The sequence below is a fragment of the Mustela lutreola genome, chromosome 7 (assembly GCF_030435805.1).
Source record: "Mustela lutreola isolate mMusLut2 chromosome 7, mMusLut2.pri, whole genome shotgun sequence".
Lineage (NCBI taxonomy): Eukaryota > Metazoa > Chordata > Mammalia > Carnivora > Mustelidae > Mustela > Mustela lutreola.
This window is the reverse complement of record NC_081296.1, coordinates 104,894,446-104,912,902: the sequence shown is the minus strand read 5'-3', so window position 1 is coordinate 104,912,902 and position 18,457 is coordinate 104,894,446. Positions and strand designations below refer to the sequence as shown.

The following is an 18,457-nucleotide window of genomic DNA, read 5'->3' as shown; positions in this document are numbered from 1 at the left end:
TTTTAGTTCGCTTTTTTTTTTGGTACTTACGTTTAATGTTTTGTAGCAGCTCCCACTGGACACACTGCTTTAAGTAATTGCATTTTGTCATTTTCAAAGTACTGTCTGTTTTATGTGACCCTTATAACCTCTTCTGAGATGGATAAAACAGGTATTAATATCTCTACCTCACTGAGATGAGGAAATTTACACAAAATGATTATGATTTGGTAGGTTAGTTATAGAGGTTGATCTTGAACTTGAGTTCTTTTATACCACAGTATAACTGGTTCTAAAAATAAATACCTAGCAGATACTGGTAGCTTATTTTATCTTCTTTGCCCCATTAGTTTTCATTCCTCAGGAATTAGTTTTTATGGGCTCTCTTCTCACTGATAGTGCTGATTTGGCAAAAAATTTCATGATACTGAAGGGTTAAGAGAAAGAGGGAATTCCTTTTTTCCCTTCATATTGTATCCTTTTTAGCTTTTTTAGCATTTAGATATGGATTCACTATATTTACTATATTTTTTTCTATTGTATTTTTTAGTCTCAAAATACTGTAAACTTTTGAGGCAAAGACCATCTGAGATCAGAGCATAGTACTCAGCAAATATTTGATAAAGCAATGAGTGACTTAAAACTAATCTTAATTTACTCGTTTAGGCCCTACCCCTTTGTCTTCAAGACACTCGCTCACATTTGTGGAGAACCTAATATATGCCAAGAGCAGTTTGTAGAAACCATCTCATTTAATCCTACTAGGAACCTTACGAATGAATGTAATAGACCAGGTGTGTGACCTTGAGCAAATTACTTAACTGTTCTGAGCTGGTTTCCTCATTTGTAAAAATGATCATAGTGCCTATCTAATAAGGCTGTTAGGAGATTACATGTCAAGTACTTACAATAGTGCCTGAAACACAGTAAGTGACCTACTCCAGAGTCATTTATCTAACAGGTATGGGGCCAAGATCCATGCTCAGGTCTGTTATGTTCCATAGCATGTAATGTTTCCATTACAAGATAGAAGAGTGATGATAGTTGACCATAATCTGCATAATTAGTCATAATGGTCTGTGTCCAGAAGACTTAACATTTCTTAATTCAGATGTAATTCACACATGGAAGTTTGAATTAAGTCTTAATTCATCCCCAAATTTAGGAGACAGGTCACAAATTATGAAACTCGATTGTATTTGGATTAGGAGTCATGTCTTCATTTTGAACCCAGCTTTTGTTAACTAGCTCTGTAAAACCTTGATAAAGGTTTTTATCCTTTTAGCCAATTTTAAAATACTCAAATGCCGGAATTCTCTATATAAAGAGTTGCTTAGATTTATTCACTATAGGAGATTCTAGAATTGTTGAACAAAACTATCTGCAATCTGTATTTCCCAATTTACTGCGTGTAATCCAGAAGGTTTTTTAAATTTTGCTTTTATATTCATGATGGACTTATGCTTTGTTATAGAATATATGCCTTGGAATATATTAGTATGCAGTTGGATGAAAATGCACCCTTAACACTTATATTACTTATATTTAGTAATTGTTAAACTATTTCAACCTCACGTATCTTAACTTCTCTTTTTTTTCAGGATATTGACAGGATTTTCAGTAACATTTCAGATATACATGAATTAACTGTGAAACTTTTAGGTTTGATTGAAGACACAGTTGAAATGACTGATGAAAGCAGTCCTCATCCATTAGCTGGAAGCTGTTTTGAAGATTTGGCAGAAGTAAGTTTACAAAACTATTTTGTAATTCTCATTGAAGTTGTAGATAGTGAATTAAAAAATTTAGTAAGATATTCTCTGTGAAAATTAGAGGATGTTCCTGACTGCTATAAAACAATACTTCAGATTGAACCAGTAGCAAACTGAAATTACATTGTCTATATTTTTAGTGACACTTATTTTATAGTATATTATAGTGTATTTATGATAATATTTATAGTGAAAGTTGGTTGGGTAGTAATATTTAGGACTCCCACCCCACCCCAGAGTCTCATTTATTTATTTGACAGATCGAAAGTAGGCAGAGAGGCAGGCAGAGAGAGAGAGAGAGGAGGAAACCGGCTCCCCACTGAGCAAAGAGCCTGATGCGGGACTCGATCCCAAGACCCCAGGATCATGACCTGAGCAGAAAGCAGAGGCTTTAACCTACTGAGCCACCCAGGTGCCCCAACATTTAGGACTTTTTTTAATGGCACATCCGTAGCTGTTTAGCTTTTGTAGATTTTGGTCTTAATTTCCAAAAATTGAAAAGGAGGTTTATATTTTAATTTTTTTCCCAAGGTGAAAATCATTTTGTCTTTTAAGTGATGATTATAAAAATAATATAGCTCATTGTAAAAATACTCAGAAAAATAGAGGCAAGTATAAAATGAAAGTCACTCAATTTAGCAACACCCAGAGATAACTTATCTTTACAACATATATTATTTTAAAGATTTTATTTATTTATTTGACACATAGAGAGAGATCACAAGCAGGCAGAGAGGTAGCAGAGAGAGAGAGGGAGAAGCAGGCTTCCCGCTGAGCAGAGAGCCCGATGTGGGGCTTGATCCCAGGAGCCCGAGATCATGAACTGAGCCAAAGGCAGAGGCTTTAACCCACTGAGTCACCCAGGGACCCCATACAACATATATTATTTAATCCTTAAAAATATTTTTCTATATATAGATACAAATCTGTGTATTTACAAAAACAGACTGTTACTATTTTTTTCCTGCTTTTTTATTTTTTCTCCGAAATATTTTATTTATCTATTTGACAGAGAGAGATCACTAGTAGGCAGAGAGACAGGCGGGGGCGGGGGGGAGGCGGGGGGAAGCAAGCTCCCCTCTGAGTAGAGAGCCTGACTTGGGGCTTGATCCCAGGACCCTGAGACCATGACCTAAGCCAAAGGCAGAGGCTTAACCCGCTGAGCCACCCAGGCACCCGTCTCCTATTCTTAATATATCATGAACATTTTCCATTTTCCTTGCTAATAAAAAGACTTCCACACTTTTTTTTTTTTATTATATCAGTTGAAGTTTAGTTGACATACAATGTTTTATTAGTTTCAGATGTGTAACATAGAAATTCAACAGTTCTGTACTTTACAGTGTTCATTGCAAAGTATATAGTTCTCTTCTGTCACCATACAACATTATCAGTGTTGTTGACTATATTACCTATGCTGTACTTTTCATCCCTGTGATTTACTCACTAGAGGTTTGTACCTCTAATTCCCTTCACCTATTTCACCCACCCCCTCACACTGTTTTTTAAGTCTGAATAAGTACCATGTTATATGGAGACACCATAACATATTTTAACTCCTTACTATTAATAAATGAATATTTAGGTTGTTTCCATTTTTTGTTATTGTAAACAATATACAACAAATATATTTATACTGTCTTCATAGTCTAATAATTATTTTAGGATGTATTCCTAGAAGTGGAATTGTAGTATTAAAGATAGGACATTTTTAGAACTTCAAGACATTTTACCAAATTTACTTCCAAATAAGCTCTAATATATACTGCTCTTTCCCCCACAAATCCAGTTGTTATTCTATTCATTTTTGCCAGTCTAATGAGGGGGAGAAAAGCTTTTATTTTATTTTATTTTTATTTTTTAAAGATTTTATTTATTTATTTGACAGAGATCACAAGTAGGCAGAGAGGCAGGCAGAGAGAGAGAGGGAAGCAGGCTCCTCACTGAGCAGAGAGCCCAATGCGGGGCTTGATCCCAGGACCCTGAGATCATGACCTGAGCTGAAGGTAGAGGCTTTAACCCACGGAGCCACCCAGGCGCCCTGAGAAAAGCTTTTATTTTTAAAACTAATGGGGAACATCTTTGTATATTCATCGGCTGTTTTTATTGCTGTTGGAAAATGGCAACAACAACAATAAAAGTGCTTTCTTTTGTTTTCATGTAAAAGATTTTCTAATGTTACAATCTTTCGTATATTTTCTTGAAAATATAGATCACTTTTATTACATTATTTTAGAGACAATTAAACTGATAGTAGAAGAGTATTCGCTTACTGATACCTAAGCAAAATATTCAGCCTTAATTTTTATTAGCAAGTTTTTATATTGTGATATCTTAGCATATTAATCTGTAGCCAGGTTGGTTGCTATTCTTTTAAAGATATCATGGTTCAAAAACATTGTATTTTTTTAATTTTTATTTTGTTGCTGTGCTAAAATATATTTTATATAAGATTTGCCATTTTAACCATTTTTAAGTATATAATTCAGTGGCATTGATTAAATTCACAATATTATACAGCCATACAACTGCTGTCTTTTTCTAAAACCTTTTTATCATCCCAAACAGAAACTCTGTACTCATTAAGCAGTAACTCCCTATTCTTCCCTCCCTCCTGATCTAACCCCTAGTAACCTCTAATCTACTTCCTATCTGTATGAAAATAGATACTTGATATAAGTGGAATTCTAGCAATATTCTTTTGTGTCTGCTTATTTCACTTAACATGTTCTCAGGGTTCATCCATCACAGCATGTATCAGAATTCCATCTCTTCATATGGCTGAGTAATATTCCACTGTATATCTATATGACGTTTTGTTTATCCATTTATTTGATGATGGACACATGGTGTTTCCATCTTTTGACTATTGTGAATAATGCTGTAGTGAACATTGGCATACAATATCTGTTTGAATCTCTGTTTTGAATTCTTTTGGATTATATGTCCAGTAGTAGAATTGCTGGGTCATGGGGTAATTCTTTGATTAGCTTTTTGAGGAACTGCCAAACTGTTTTCCACAGGAGCTACACCATTTTATATTTCTACTGCTGGTAGATGAGAATTTAAGTTTCTCTCTTCCTTGCCAATATTTGTTATTTTCTGAAAAACATACAGTATTTTTAAAATACAAAAATGAAACAAGTCTCTTAGTTATAACTAAACACTGGGAATATTGAATTATTGTCAAGTAATAGAAATTTATTGAAATACAAACATTTACAAATATGGACAATTTTTGTCTTGTTATTTTACTATATATTAGTCTTTGCTTTCTTTTTCTGATTTTGAAAAGTGTAGAGTGGATAAAATAGTAGTACCAGGTTTTGCTTCCTTGGAGTGTCTTCGGTGTAAACTCACTTTAACCTAGGTAAGCCTAACTGAAATTTCAAATCCCAACCTTGTTTTACTAATAAATACTCTTCATTTACTAGAAGTAAATGTGGATAAGCATTTTAATAGTTGGATAACTTATGGCCGCAAATTCAGTGACCTGTTTTAAGATCGTGTATCATTCAAGATCATTACATACATTTAAGAAAATTTCTAAGCTTAAATTTAAGCAAGTTACTGTTTGTCCCCCAAAAGTTTTGAAACCTAGTTGAGAACTTGAATAAAAATTTACTATTAGATAATCTGCCATATTAGTAGATTTTAAACCTAACACATTCTTCTTTTTTAAAAAAAAAATAGGAGCAAGCATTTGATCCTTATGAAACATTATCACAGGACATTCTTTCTCCAAAATTTAATGAACATTTCAGTAAGCTGATGGCCAGACCTGCAGTGGCTCTACACTTTCAGGTAAACTTAAATTGAATGTTTGTTTTTTGTTTTTGTTTTTATAAAGCAACCGAAGAAATAATTCACCATCTTATTCTTCAACATTTGTAAGTTCTGGAATCCTTTCACAAAGCACATAAAGAACTAATTCACCAGTCCTTCAAAATCTGTTCATTGTAAGCTTGTTTTAGATTATCTTCTGTTTTTTTGTTTCAAGTTCTTTCAGTCTGTCCTAAATGTAGAAATCTTTTATGGAATATTATTACACATACAAGAATCTGGCACATTCTAGTTCTGGGATATAGAAATTAATATGCAGAGCTCTTTTAGGATCTTATTCCCTACAGGAGCAGGAACAGAAATCATAAAGACTGGAGAATATCCTCATGTAATATCTATACTGACTTCTCTACCAGGCCTGTAATTTAAAGGAGATATTAATGGGGACTATACAAGTTGATTCAGTAATGCAGTTAGGTAAAATGAAAGAAAGTGGAGAGACAGAATTACGTTTTAACTCTTTCAGTTAGCAAAGGTTAGTTACACTGGCATAGATCCTTGACTTTATACTGCTGTAGAAACATTCTGCATGTAGACTACCTCTCTTCCCTTAGCATGTAAATATGGTCTTTATTGTCCTAAAACCAGCAAATAAACAAAACTTTTTCTTCGCTCTAGCCATTGCCCCTTTCATTTTTTTTCATTTTTAGCTAATTATCTTCATATTACTTTTTACTCTTCTTTATCAAACTGCTACCATTCTGATCAGGTTAGAACACTAAAAGCTGCCTTTAAAATGAGCTTAATTGTCATTGTTTGTATATTTTGATTTCCAGTGGATATTTTGATTTCCTATTTATGCCTGTACTATTTGTTTGTCCTTTTGGCTCCCACGATACTTCCTCCTAATTCTGATCTTCTTTCATTTCTTAGTCTCCATAATTGCCGATGTTTTTCAGCTTCAATTATCAGCCCCTCTTCTGCCCTGCTGTACTCCTTGAGTGACTATCTGTACATTCTGCTTTAGCTGCTTCCTGTATGCTGGTGACTTCCTATTTGTATTTTCAAGCCATAACACTCTTATGAGCACTTTGTGTGTGTTTACACTTTCATATAACCAGGTTCCCGTTGAACTAACTCCCTTGGATATCCCACAAGTTTTTCAAATATAACATGTTCAAAACTGACCTTAAAATCTTCTCCCTGCCTTCTTTACTGTAAATTCCCATTATTGTCTTCTACTGTATTCAATAACTTGTCAACTTGGAATAAAATTAACCTAATTTTCAAAACTTACTTCAATGAAGAAATAATTTTCTTAAGCTAAATCCTATATATTCATATAAACCATAAAGTAAGTATTAGTTAAATGGGACAATATACCTGTAAGATCTTTGCATAATCATTAAAAGTACTCACAACATTTATTTCATTCCTATTTTATTAGGAATTCTTACTGTGGGATTTGAATGTTTTTGGACTCATTAACTGTGACTTCAGATATACAGTGAAATTTAAACACTTAAATAAAATCCCTTTTCATGCCAAACTCACTTGTACTGTATTAACTTTACAAAGATCTATTCAGGGTAAGGTGAAGAAGGTAATGCTTCATTAAAAAAGCATAAAACAAAAAACTTCTTCAGAAATATGTAGTGCACTCTAAGAATACTAGCTTAGGAGTCAGAACTTCTGCCTTTGGGCCAATCAATAATTATGGTATCCTGAGCAAGTCACTTAACCTCTGAGACTTAGTTTGCTAATTTTGACATGATGATAATGTATATCTGTTACGGTTTTTGTGAAAATCAAATGGGAGTACACTAAGTACATTTGGCGTATATTAAAATACTCATTAACTTGTTTTATTTTTAGTTCTTCACTATAAATATACATTGCATTAGCACTTTAGGATACACTTTAGTAGCCATTTCAGTGCCAGTTAACAAAATAACTGATCTTATAGACTTAATTTTAAAGTTTCATCTTGGTTCCAGGTAAAGCATTATATATAAAATATATAAAAATAAATCGGGTCATTCACATCACTATCTTTTATTATATGATGAAAGAAATTAATCTTTAGGAAAATAAATTGACTAAGCATATAATTGTAATAGGTCTGTTGAACAAGCTATAATTTAACTTCAGTTAACAATTTATGAGAATTATGGGAATGTTTGCCTGTGAGGATACTTTTAAGAATTAACATAAGAGATTCTTTCCACATATATTGCTGTTGTCTCTATTTATCTGATGAGGAGAAATAACCGTTTAAATAAGTCAACCTGATGACATTTAAAATCAACATGAGTAACTTTTAAATCCCTCAAATTTTAGAAAATCATTTATTCTACAGATAATTAGTTTTCAGAACTGGGGTATGCCTAGCTGTACGCTAAGATTTTTCAGGTGATATAAGGGCACAGACAGTCATAAGGGAATCAGTTTCTAGCCTGGCTGCTACCTTTTTTATGTTTTTGTATTCTCTTTTTCAACTTCTCTTATGCATTATGCTTGCCATATTGAATTTCCCATTATGCATTGATCCAAGGTATAAAGACCTGCAGGGTCCCAGCCAGGGGGAACAAAAACCTTTTGCTCTTATAGGAGAGTTCATTGAGTGCAAAGCAAAAGGATTTTTAAAAACAGGAGATAGGGTAATTGTGTTAAAAATAAAAACTTGTAGTAGCTAAAATGTCGTGTCATATCAAACTATATCTTGCCATATCTAGGAATTAAGAAGTGAGATCATTTATGATCTCCCTGATATGAGGAAGTGGTGATGCAACATGGGGGCTTAAGTGGGTAGGAGAAGAATCAATGAAACAAGTTGGGATTGGGAGGGAGACAAACCATAAGTGACTCTTAATCTCACAAAACAAACTGAGGGTTGCTGGGGGGAGGGGGGTTGGGAGAAGGGGGGTGGGGTTATGGATATTGGGGAGGGTATGTGCTATGGTGAGTGCTGTGAAGTGTGTAAACCTGGCGATTCACACACCTGTACCCCTGGGGATAAAAATATATGTTTATAAAAAATAAAAAATTTAAAAAAAAAGAAGTGAGATCATTTACAAGAGTTAAAATTAATTATTTTAAAAAGTATCTCAGCATTCACTGGACATTAAAATAAAGGAGAGGGGAGGCTTGTGAAGTTCTCATACTGGGGATATGGAGTTAGAAGCAGTTAGAGATTCTTCCAGATGCTTCCTGTACTTCGAACTGTGACATTAACAATATATATGTTTGGCTGTAAGAATGAAGTTAGACTTTGTGCAGAAATTGTCTGATCTAGCTCTTTATTTTGGCAGTGAAGATTGGCTTTGTCAATGTAGTTATATGACAAGTATTTTTCATAAAATAAATAAGCTAAATCTGAAGTTTATTTCATCATTTGTGAAACATATTTAAGTCACATCTATGATATACAGTATCCCAAAAAGTACATCCTTCATAACCACTTAAACTTAAAACATTTCAATATACAAGAGAGTATATAGCTTTCAAAATTTTTTCAGGGTATGGGGAAGCAAAAGCTTTTGAAGAAAAGTTGTATAGGACTGCTGTGAAAGTTTTTTTTGCTGTATTAAGAGATGAAGAAATGTATGTATCTATCTAATAACTTAAAGGAGGAAAAAACCCTTCATTTTATAGCACTTTAATTTCCATTTAGAACATTCTTTCTGTTATGGTTTTGGTTAAGTCTGTATCTTGTATTTTTATAAGGCATTTCTGTTAGGCATTGCTGTTATATATTCTTGATACCAGAGATATACAGTTGTATCTTTTTGCTTTGCAGTCCATTGCTGATGGTTTTAAAGAGGCAGTTCGTTATGTCCTTCCACGCCTTATGCTGGTGCCTGTTTATCATTGTTGGCACTATTTTGAATTATTAAAGGTAAGGTGAAACCTTCCTGAGCCAAAAGTACTTGCATTTATGAGACTTAAGAACAGGGTTTTTTTGTTTGTTTGTTTGTTTGTTTGTTTTTCAAAAGACTTTATTTATTTGAGAGAGAGAGAAACTAAGCATGAGCAAGGGGGAGGGCAGAGGCAGAGGGAGAAGCAGGCTCCCAGAGGAACAGGGATCCCAGTGTAGGTAGGGCTCAATCCGAGGACCCTGGAGTGGTGACCTGAGCAGAAGGCAGATGTTAACTGACTGAGTCACCCAAGTACCCCAAGAACTAGTTTTTGATCTGGTCATATTATTTTTAATGCTTTTTATTCATAAAAATAAAGTATCTTAAATGTCTACCTTCTTTTCCAAAGAGCCTATATTTTTTGTTTTCATTTCATTACCAAAGGTAGGAAGAGGGAAATATGTCTTTATCTGTCATTTCATAATATAGAATTTCAAAGTACTAACATAGACTACTTTCTTATTACTCTTTGGAGGCACACAGTAACAGTGATTTAACTCTTATGGAAGTAATTGATAACTTCTATGTATAACATTGGTCTAAATTTCCATCTTGTTTTAATTTATTAAAAAAGCACTTTTAAAGTTGACTTTTTTTTTTTACCATGCAGTATAGTGTTCTTCCTCTCTTAGCTAGGACCCTAACAAAAGCAACAGCTAACAAAAAATTATGTTAAAACTTGAACTCTTTTTATGTATGTATTTATGTATTTATTTATTTATTAAAGATTTTATTTATTTACTTGAGAGAAAGAGAGCAAGCGCAAGGGCGGGGAGGAGCCGAGAGAGAGGGATAAGCAGACTCCATGCTGAGCATAGACTGCAACGTGGGGCTCAGTCCCACGACCCTGAGATCATGATCTTAGCCAAAATCAAGAGTTGGATGCTTAACCTACTGAGCCATTCAGGTGCCCCATTATTTCAAAATATCTTGTTCATTAAAATTTTCTTCTGCAACTTTTAAAATTGCTTTTTAGAAGCTAGACAGCCTTCTGCCTATGTATTTTATACTTCTTTAGAGTACCAAGTTGTTGGTGTAGATAACCTGTTCAGATTTTTTCCATCTAACTCATTAGTAATAATGTTAAAGCCAGAATAACTCTGTATCCTGTAGGCACTTAGGCAAGGAATTCATTTGGTGATTTTTTTTTTAAGATTTTATTTATTTGACACACAAAGAGAGATCACAAGTAGGCAGAGAGGCAGGCAGAGGGAGAGGGGGAAGCAGGCTCCCTGCCGAGCAGAGAGCCCAATGTGGGGCTTGATCCTGGGATCCTGAGATCATGATCCGAGCCAAAGGCAGAGGCTTAATCCACTGTACCACCCAGGTGCCCCTCATTTGGTGATTTCTAATGAATAGCTAGCTCAAGAATTCTTTTATTAAGTCTTATTACCTATAATATGTGATGCTGAAGCTCACAAGCTTTTGAGCACAAGTAGATGAACAACTTGATTCTGAATATCTCTCTGGGAACTCATGAATCCATAAAGAACTCATAAAAATGATTGCAGGCTTCATATGAATAATAAATTGGCTGCCCCAGATGTATGTTTGGATTTCTAAAATTTTTTTGGATAGAGTTCATTTCTAATTGGAAGTCCTATCATTAGACTTAAAACTGCCTTCAAGTATTTGTCAACATTTAAAAATTCTGGTTTGACTTTATAATTGAAGCTTATTTTTTACCCTGTCTGAATGATTGGCTTTTAAAACCTTCAAGGTTGATCTTACAGCTACTATGTCTGCATCTGAGATCAGGGCATTAACCGTGATGGCCTAACTCATCCTGAGGCCTTCGCTACTTTGCTACCAGTTAATCACTAGACTCCATCTTCTCTTAACCATTGTAATTGGGACCAGTAGAGTTGGTCAGCTAATTAAAATAAAGAATCAGGATGCCTGGGTGGCTCACTCAGTTAAGCAGCCACTCTTGATTTCGAGCCCCATGTTGGGCTCTGCACTGTGTGGAGTCTGCTTGAGCATTCACTCTCCCTCTGCCCCTCACCCACCTCGCACGCACTCTCCCTCAAATAAATAAATCTTTAAAAAATCATTAAAAATATTATATATGTTTTATTTAAATAACCACAAAACCCCTATAGATCAACATTTATATGTATTTATGTGCTTATCTGTTGACTTATATGTATTTATGTGCTAATATATTGACTTGTAAAATCTTTTCTTGAACATAAATTTTTCTTAAATACATCACAAAAATTATCTTCTGTGATTTCTGTTTTCCATTTCTTTTTAGATGGTACATGAATTTGGAGATGTTTGTAAAGACAGCTTGAGTGCAGAAACCTAGGTTCTTAACAATTCTTCCAAATCTTTCATAGTATCTTCCTTATACCTTTTTTTTTTTTAAAGATTTTATTTATTTATTTGACAGAGAGAGATCACAAGTAGATGGGGAGGCAGGCAGAGAGAGAGAGAGGGAAGCAGGCTCCCTGCCGAGCAGAGAGCCCGATGCGGGGCTCGATCCCAGGACCCTGAGATCACGACCTGAGCCAAAGGCAGCGGCCCAACCCACTGAGCCACCCAGGCGCCCTTCCTTATACCTTTTTAATGGAGCTTGCCTTTAAAATGCCTTGAGTTTTCATATAAATATCCTCTTTAAAAAAAAGATTTTATTTTATTAATTTTAGAAAGAGCAGGAACAGACTTTGAGGCAGAAGGAGGAAGGAGAGAGAATCTCAAGTAGACTTCACTCTGAGGGCGGAATTGAACACGGAGCTCAGTCTCATGACCCTGAGATCATGCATGACATGAGCTGAAATCAGTCGGTTGCTTACCCAACTGAGCCACCCAGGTGCCCCTATAAATATCTTCTTTTATACTCTTATTTCTTTGACTTAAATAATGAGTAATTAAATTACATAATTACATGATAAGCACAACTTGCATAAACGTATTTGGAAACATATATTACTGGTTCTCAGTAAGCATAAAACTCAATTAGTGAGATCAGAAAGGTCTAAATATTCTAGAATGTGGTCCAGTTGTTAGCATTTATTGTCCTTGGTAATCAGCCCTTATATGACATAGTGGGAATAATCCTTAGTAAGAAAGGCATTTAATTTCATGCTATGTGTATACATATATATACACACACACATATATATATATGAAAGAAAAACTTTCATGAAATGCTACTTAACCATTTCTTGCAGTATCTGCTGTTTCTCTTCTATTCTGTTTCTTTCTTTTAAAAAGGATTATGATCCCCTAATGGATTATGACATGCAGTTTGAAAAACACTGGAATAAGAACTAATTCTAGACATAAGCTAAACAGATTATTACATGGGAGGAAGAGAAGCTAATTTCTACTCTTAAATTTGTTCTTACTGTGATACTGTTGGTCTTTTAAAACATTAGTTTGTAATTGTAAAATACACATAACATGAAACTTCACCTCTTAGCCATTTTAGCCACACTCTTCAGTAGTGTTAGATATATTGTTATGCAGCCAGTATGACTTGACATTTGGATTGCTTCTACTTCCTGGGTATTCTAAATTATGTTGCTGTGGGTATACAAATATCTCCTCAAGAGCCTGCTTTTCAGTTCTGTTGGGTAGAAATAGAATTGATGAATCAGATGGTAATTCTATTTTTAATTTTTTGAGGAAACACCATACTTTATTCCATAGCACTATACCATTTGACATCTCTACCACAAGCATTCCAGTTTCTCTACATCCTCATCAACACTTGATATTTTCTGTATCTTTGGGTTTTGTTAGTAGCCGTCCTGCTGGATGTGAGGTGGTATTTCATTGTGGTTTTGATTGCATTTCTCTAATGATTAGTGATGGTGAGCATCTTTTCATATGCTTATTAATCATTTATGTTAGTTCCTGGGAAAAATAAGCCCTGTGCTATTTGGGGGGTTGTTTGTGTTTTTGTTGTAGTGTTGTAGGAGTTCTTTATATTGTCTGGATATTAATACTTTATTATATGTACCAGTTGCAATATTTTCTTCAATTTCTGTAGATTGCCTTTTGTGATATTCTTTGGCTTAAGTACTCATCCAAAAGAAATTTTATTTCATGTTAAGCTTCCTTTGGATGAGAATCATGAGAAAGAAGGCTGTACCAGTGTAACTTAAGACTGTCCCATTCCTTAGGGAATAGAAAGTACGATCCTAGAGCAGTTTTAAGCCTGTTTCAATCTGAATATTTGTTTGAGTCATATGCCAAGAAGATACGTTTGTGGACATAGCATTTAAATATTATTCAAGTGTTATTTCCCAGAACCAGAATTTATGATAAACAAGATAAAAAAAAATAACTACGTAATGAGAAATTGTAGTGAATTACCTATTGTTTACTTGAAATTATCTCATAGTATGTTGTTGGGTTGTTATTCACAGCAACTTTTCATAGTTTTAAAGTTCATCTTACGGATAATATATTTCTTTCTTTTTTCTTTTTTTTCCAAATTAAATCCTTTTTAAAAGAAGACTTACTTATTTTAGGGAGAGAACAAGAGAGAGCATGGAGGGATAGAGGCAGAGGGAGAAAGAAACCCAAGCAGATTCTTCACTGAGTGCACAGAGCCCAACTAGGGGCTCCATCTCACTACTGTAAGATCATAACCTGAGCCGAAACCAAGAGTCAGGTGCTCAACCTACTGTGCCATCTAGGCACCCCTCAAATTTAATCCTTCTGAAGTTGATCACAAAGTCCTTTCATTTTATGTTTGTTTTTTTTTCCTCAGATAAATTATAGATTTTTTTCTTGAGGTATATTTAATCCTTAATGTAAGAGGAGCAAGAAAAAACCAATTCATTTCCTGATTTGTAAGTGACTTCGTAATATACTTCTTATATTCCAACATATCCTCAATCCTTCAGTTGGTAAGAACATATCTGGTCTCAGTTCAGAATTGATGTATTCAGGGCCAATTAACATTTTTTTAAAAAGATTCATTTATTTATTATTTAAGAGAGTGTGTGTGTGGTGGGAGAGGCAGAAGGAAAGAATCCGAAGCCAACTCCCCATTGAGAGTTAGGGTCCACCCGCCCCGGCTTGATGCCAGAACCCTGAGATCATGACCTGAGCTGAAACCAAGAGTCTATTGCTTAACTGACCAAGCCGTCCAGCAGCCCCTCAAGTAATACTCTTTAATTCTCTGGTCATTCCTTGGAAATTTAGTCATGGAAGGAATAGAAATTCTCCTCTCAAGAGAAATTATCGAGCGGGGTATCTGCTTGGGATTCTCTCTCTCTCTCACTCTGTCCCTCCCCCTGCTCTCTCTCTCTTTCTTTCAAATAAATAAATTTAAGGAAAAAAAATTGGGGTGCCTGGTGACTCAGTTGTTAAGCATCTGCCTTTGGCTTGGGTCGTGATCCCCTGGTCCTGAGATCGAGCCCCATGTCAGGCTCCGGCTCAGCGGGAAGCCTGCTTCTCCCTCTCCCACTCCCCCTGCTTGTATTCCCCTCCCGCTATCTCTCTCTCTCTCTCTCAAATAAATAAATAAAATCTTAAAAAAAAATAAAAGCTTGAGATCATCTCTGTTGAAATTAATGTTCTGGCTATTGAAAAAGAGTACAAGAAATATTTGGCTACATAATAAATACTCTTTCAGTACTGACACATCATTCAAGGATGTCCTAAGGAATAATAACAATTTTTTTTTAAAAAACACATATAAAAGTGATAGTTTTTTTTTTTAAGATTTTATTTATTTATGACAGAGAGTGAGCAAGGGAGGGAACATAAGCATGGAGGAGCTGGAGAGGGGCTCCCCGCAGAGCAAGGGGCCTGATATGGGGCTTGATCCCAGGACGCTGGGGCCATGACCCAAGCCAAAGGCAGACACCTAACCACTGAGCCACCCAGGTGCCCCAAGTGATAGGTTATAATGAGTTGAATGTCCTACCAAATTTACTAAAACACTGTTTTTATGAAAATGTAGAGAGAACTTTATTGTTACAAAAAAAGAATTGATCACATGTATTATATCACATCAAGACTGCACTCCTAGTATAATGAATTAGAAATAAATTTATAATTTACTATAGTTTACCTTTAGGCATATAGACATCCACAGTAGATACAGCATTTTATAGGAATTCAAGAGAAGCATTATTAAGTGTTTCAAGAAATCTTAATAGAGTTATGAAAATACTTACACAAAGTGTAAAATCTTGGGCAGGATATACTTAACAGACAGCTAAGTAGAATAATGATCAGTAAGCAAGGAATGTATTCTTCAGTCAAGTTCATAAGATACTGCACCTAATGAAAGATTGCTTCCACCTTATGCTTAGTTTAGGTGTTGTTGAAAGGGCGTTTATTGTCTTTGACTTCTTTTCTAAGCTCACCAAGTTCATTTCTTAAATAGCGTAATTATCCAGTTTGTTTTAATGTTGAAGGGGTCCCCTTTGACTCATGATCACCAGACTTAGGCATAGACCAGTATTTTGCATAGTTGTGTCTGGTGCCATTGTAGAGAGGCAGTATAATGTGTGGCAAAAAACATGGGCCATGGAGTCCATGGGTTTGAATATAGACTGTGCTGTTCATCTTGTGTGAACCACCTAACCTTTCTGTGCTTTGGTTTCTTCATCTTTCATATGTATAATAGTACCTATCTTACAGAGTTGTAACTAAGATTAAGGTAATGCTTAAAAGAACCTGCACAGAGTAAAATCTCAATAAATGTTTATTGTTATTTGTCTAAACACTTAACAAAATTATGAATATTTATACAACAGTCGTTCATTCTTATTACTTTTGGGTACCTACCGTGCAGGTACTATACTAAAAATGAGTAAAACCTATGCCAGACTTTAAAGAGTTCATGGCATAGTGAAGAAGATGCATATTAGATAATTGCAGCAAATAAATGTAATAATTGTCTAAGAAGTATAGTACTGTGGAATCGCTGAGGCATGAGTAACTAACCCTGTCTAGGGAAGTATGAAAAAATTAAATATGGGTGTTGGGTATTTTGGGATTTATCCTGCTATTCTGGTGTGTGTATGTGTGTGTGTTATTTATTTTGGAGAGCAATGAAAGACAAATGCTGAGGAACTATTGCAGATTAAAAGAGACAATAAATCACAACCTATGTCAATCAGATCGTTATGTTTTGCACCGTAAACTTATGTAATGCTGTATGTCAATTATATCTTAGTAAAACTGAAAAAAAGAAAGCCAGTGAAAACATGACTGTATCCTGTGTTGGAGGGAAAACTACTCTAATGGACATTATTGGGACATTTGGCAAAATTGGATATGCAAAAAATTAGATAATAGAACATCAGTATTAAATCTCTTGAAGTTGATCACTGTACCATTGAAAGAGTATCTTTGCTCTAAGATGCCCTGCTGATGTATTAAAGGAGTGAAGGGGAATGATACTATTTGAGAGTAATTTGTGTATCACTTGAGTTTTCCTCATATTCCAGAAATAATCTCAAAATTTTGTAGCAGTGGTTCTCTTTCCTCAGCAAGTAACTGGAAGGGGATAGTATCACAGACTACTCTCAAATAGCTCAGGGGAAAAAGCGGTGCACATATACTCAATGCACGGACTAATGAAGCATACGTAGCAAAATGTTTAAAGTTGGTGACTTGTGGTATACAGGAGTTATTTGTATTTTCATAAGTTTTATATAAATTTGATATTTCAAAAGAAAAAAATTTTAAGTGGGAAGAAAAAGGAAGAGTTTCAGAGAGAGGAGGTGTTTGAGCTGTCATACAGGCTAACTGGCCAGGGGAATAAGGAAGGCCAGAGACAGATGTGTGGAAAACGGTAGGGATGTGAAAGCAGGGCTTGTTTGCCGGTAGTTCAGTGTGGTCATTTCTATGTCAATACAAGATATTTAGAATACATTCTTTCAAATGTCTATAGACCGTTAACTTGGATATTTATTTATCTGATGTTTATAAAAATTCAGGAAATTTTAAGCAAATTAGTAGACTAAGATTATGGCAGAGCCACTGCTTTACCTACTTTGATCACTAGGAAACCCTATTCTTTAAATATCCTGAAATAACCTTTTTTTTCTCATTCCTTGGCAACCTTTAACTATCACATGGACATTTAGAAATGACATGGCTGTTTGTGTGTAAGAGTTTGAACAGCCTTAAGACCAAATAGACTATAGAAATTTAGTATCCTCAAACACCTAAATAAAAAAGCAGCTCTTGGAGTGCCTGGGTGGCTCAGTTGGTTAAGTATTGACTCTTGATGTTGGCTCAGGTTATGATCTCAGGGTTGTGAGATCAAGCCCCTTGTCAGGCTCCACACCGGACATGGAGACTGCTTAAGATTCTGTGTCTCCCTCTTCCATTCACACCCACTCTCATGCATTCTCTCTCTCTCTCTCTCACACTATCTGTCTCTTAACCGATGGAGCCACCCAGGCACCCTCACTATCTTTCTCTTAAAAAACAAACAAACAAACAAACAAAACAAAAGCAGTTCTCATTTTGGTAGAATCTTACTATGAGTGATAGTTTGAAATTTGGATCAACAAAAGCAGGAATAAATAAATAAATAAATAAATAATAAACCCTAGAAGCATTTTGTATCATCAGTATCCATATTTACAAGGAAATATTTTAGAATAGAGTTGAGAAGAATTTGTAAGAAATCTTTAAAGCAGTAAAATAAGTGAAAAAAAATTATGAGTCAAATGTTCACCTTTGAAGGTGAATTTTCACCTTTTCAAGTCAGAATGACCCAGGCACTCATCCTTTCCAAACTTCTTTTGGTATTTTGCCTATTTTCCCTTCATCCTTTCAATTTTTTATTTCTTAATCTAGAGATTAAATTTTACTTCTAATGATAGTCACTTAAATTATTAAATTGCTGATCTTGTGATAGCAAGACTTCTACATTTATCTCAAAAAATATCAGATGGGGGCGCCTGGGTGGCTCAGTGGGTTAAGCCGCTGCCTTCGGCTCAGGTCATGATCTCAGAGTCCTGGGATCGAGTCCCGCATCGGGCTCTCTGCTCAGCGGGGAGCCTGCTTCCTCCTCTC

The 18,457-nt window shown here is 35.0% G+C and overlaps 1 protein-coding gene across 4 annotated transcripts in view; it reads left to right on the top strand.

The window, feature by feature from the left end:
• The window catches only part of SOS2 (SOS Ras/Rho guanine nucleotide exchange factor 2), an 83,737-nt gene that overhangs the window by 26,949 nt on the left and 38,331 nt on the right, over positions 1-18,457 (top strand). For 3 of the 4 annotated variants that reach the window (XR_009355663.1, XM_059182036.1, XM_059182038.1), the window contains exons 6-8: positions 1,581-1,724; positions 5,445-5,555; positions 9,334-9,432. Coding sequence is in view for 3 of the 4 variants with exons in the window: in XM_059182036.1 (XP_059038019.1) it covers positions 1,581-1,724; positions 5,445-5,555; positions 9,334-9,432 (354 nt within the window). In the remaining variant the exon portion in view is untranslated. The remainder of the gene's footprint in view (positions 1-1,580; positions 1,725-5,444; positions 5,556-9,333; positions 9,433-18,457) is intronic. The other variant, XM_059182037.1, reaches the window with a different exon arrangement.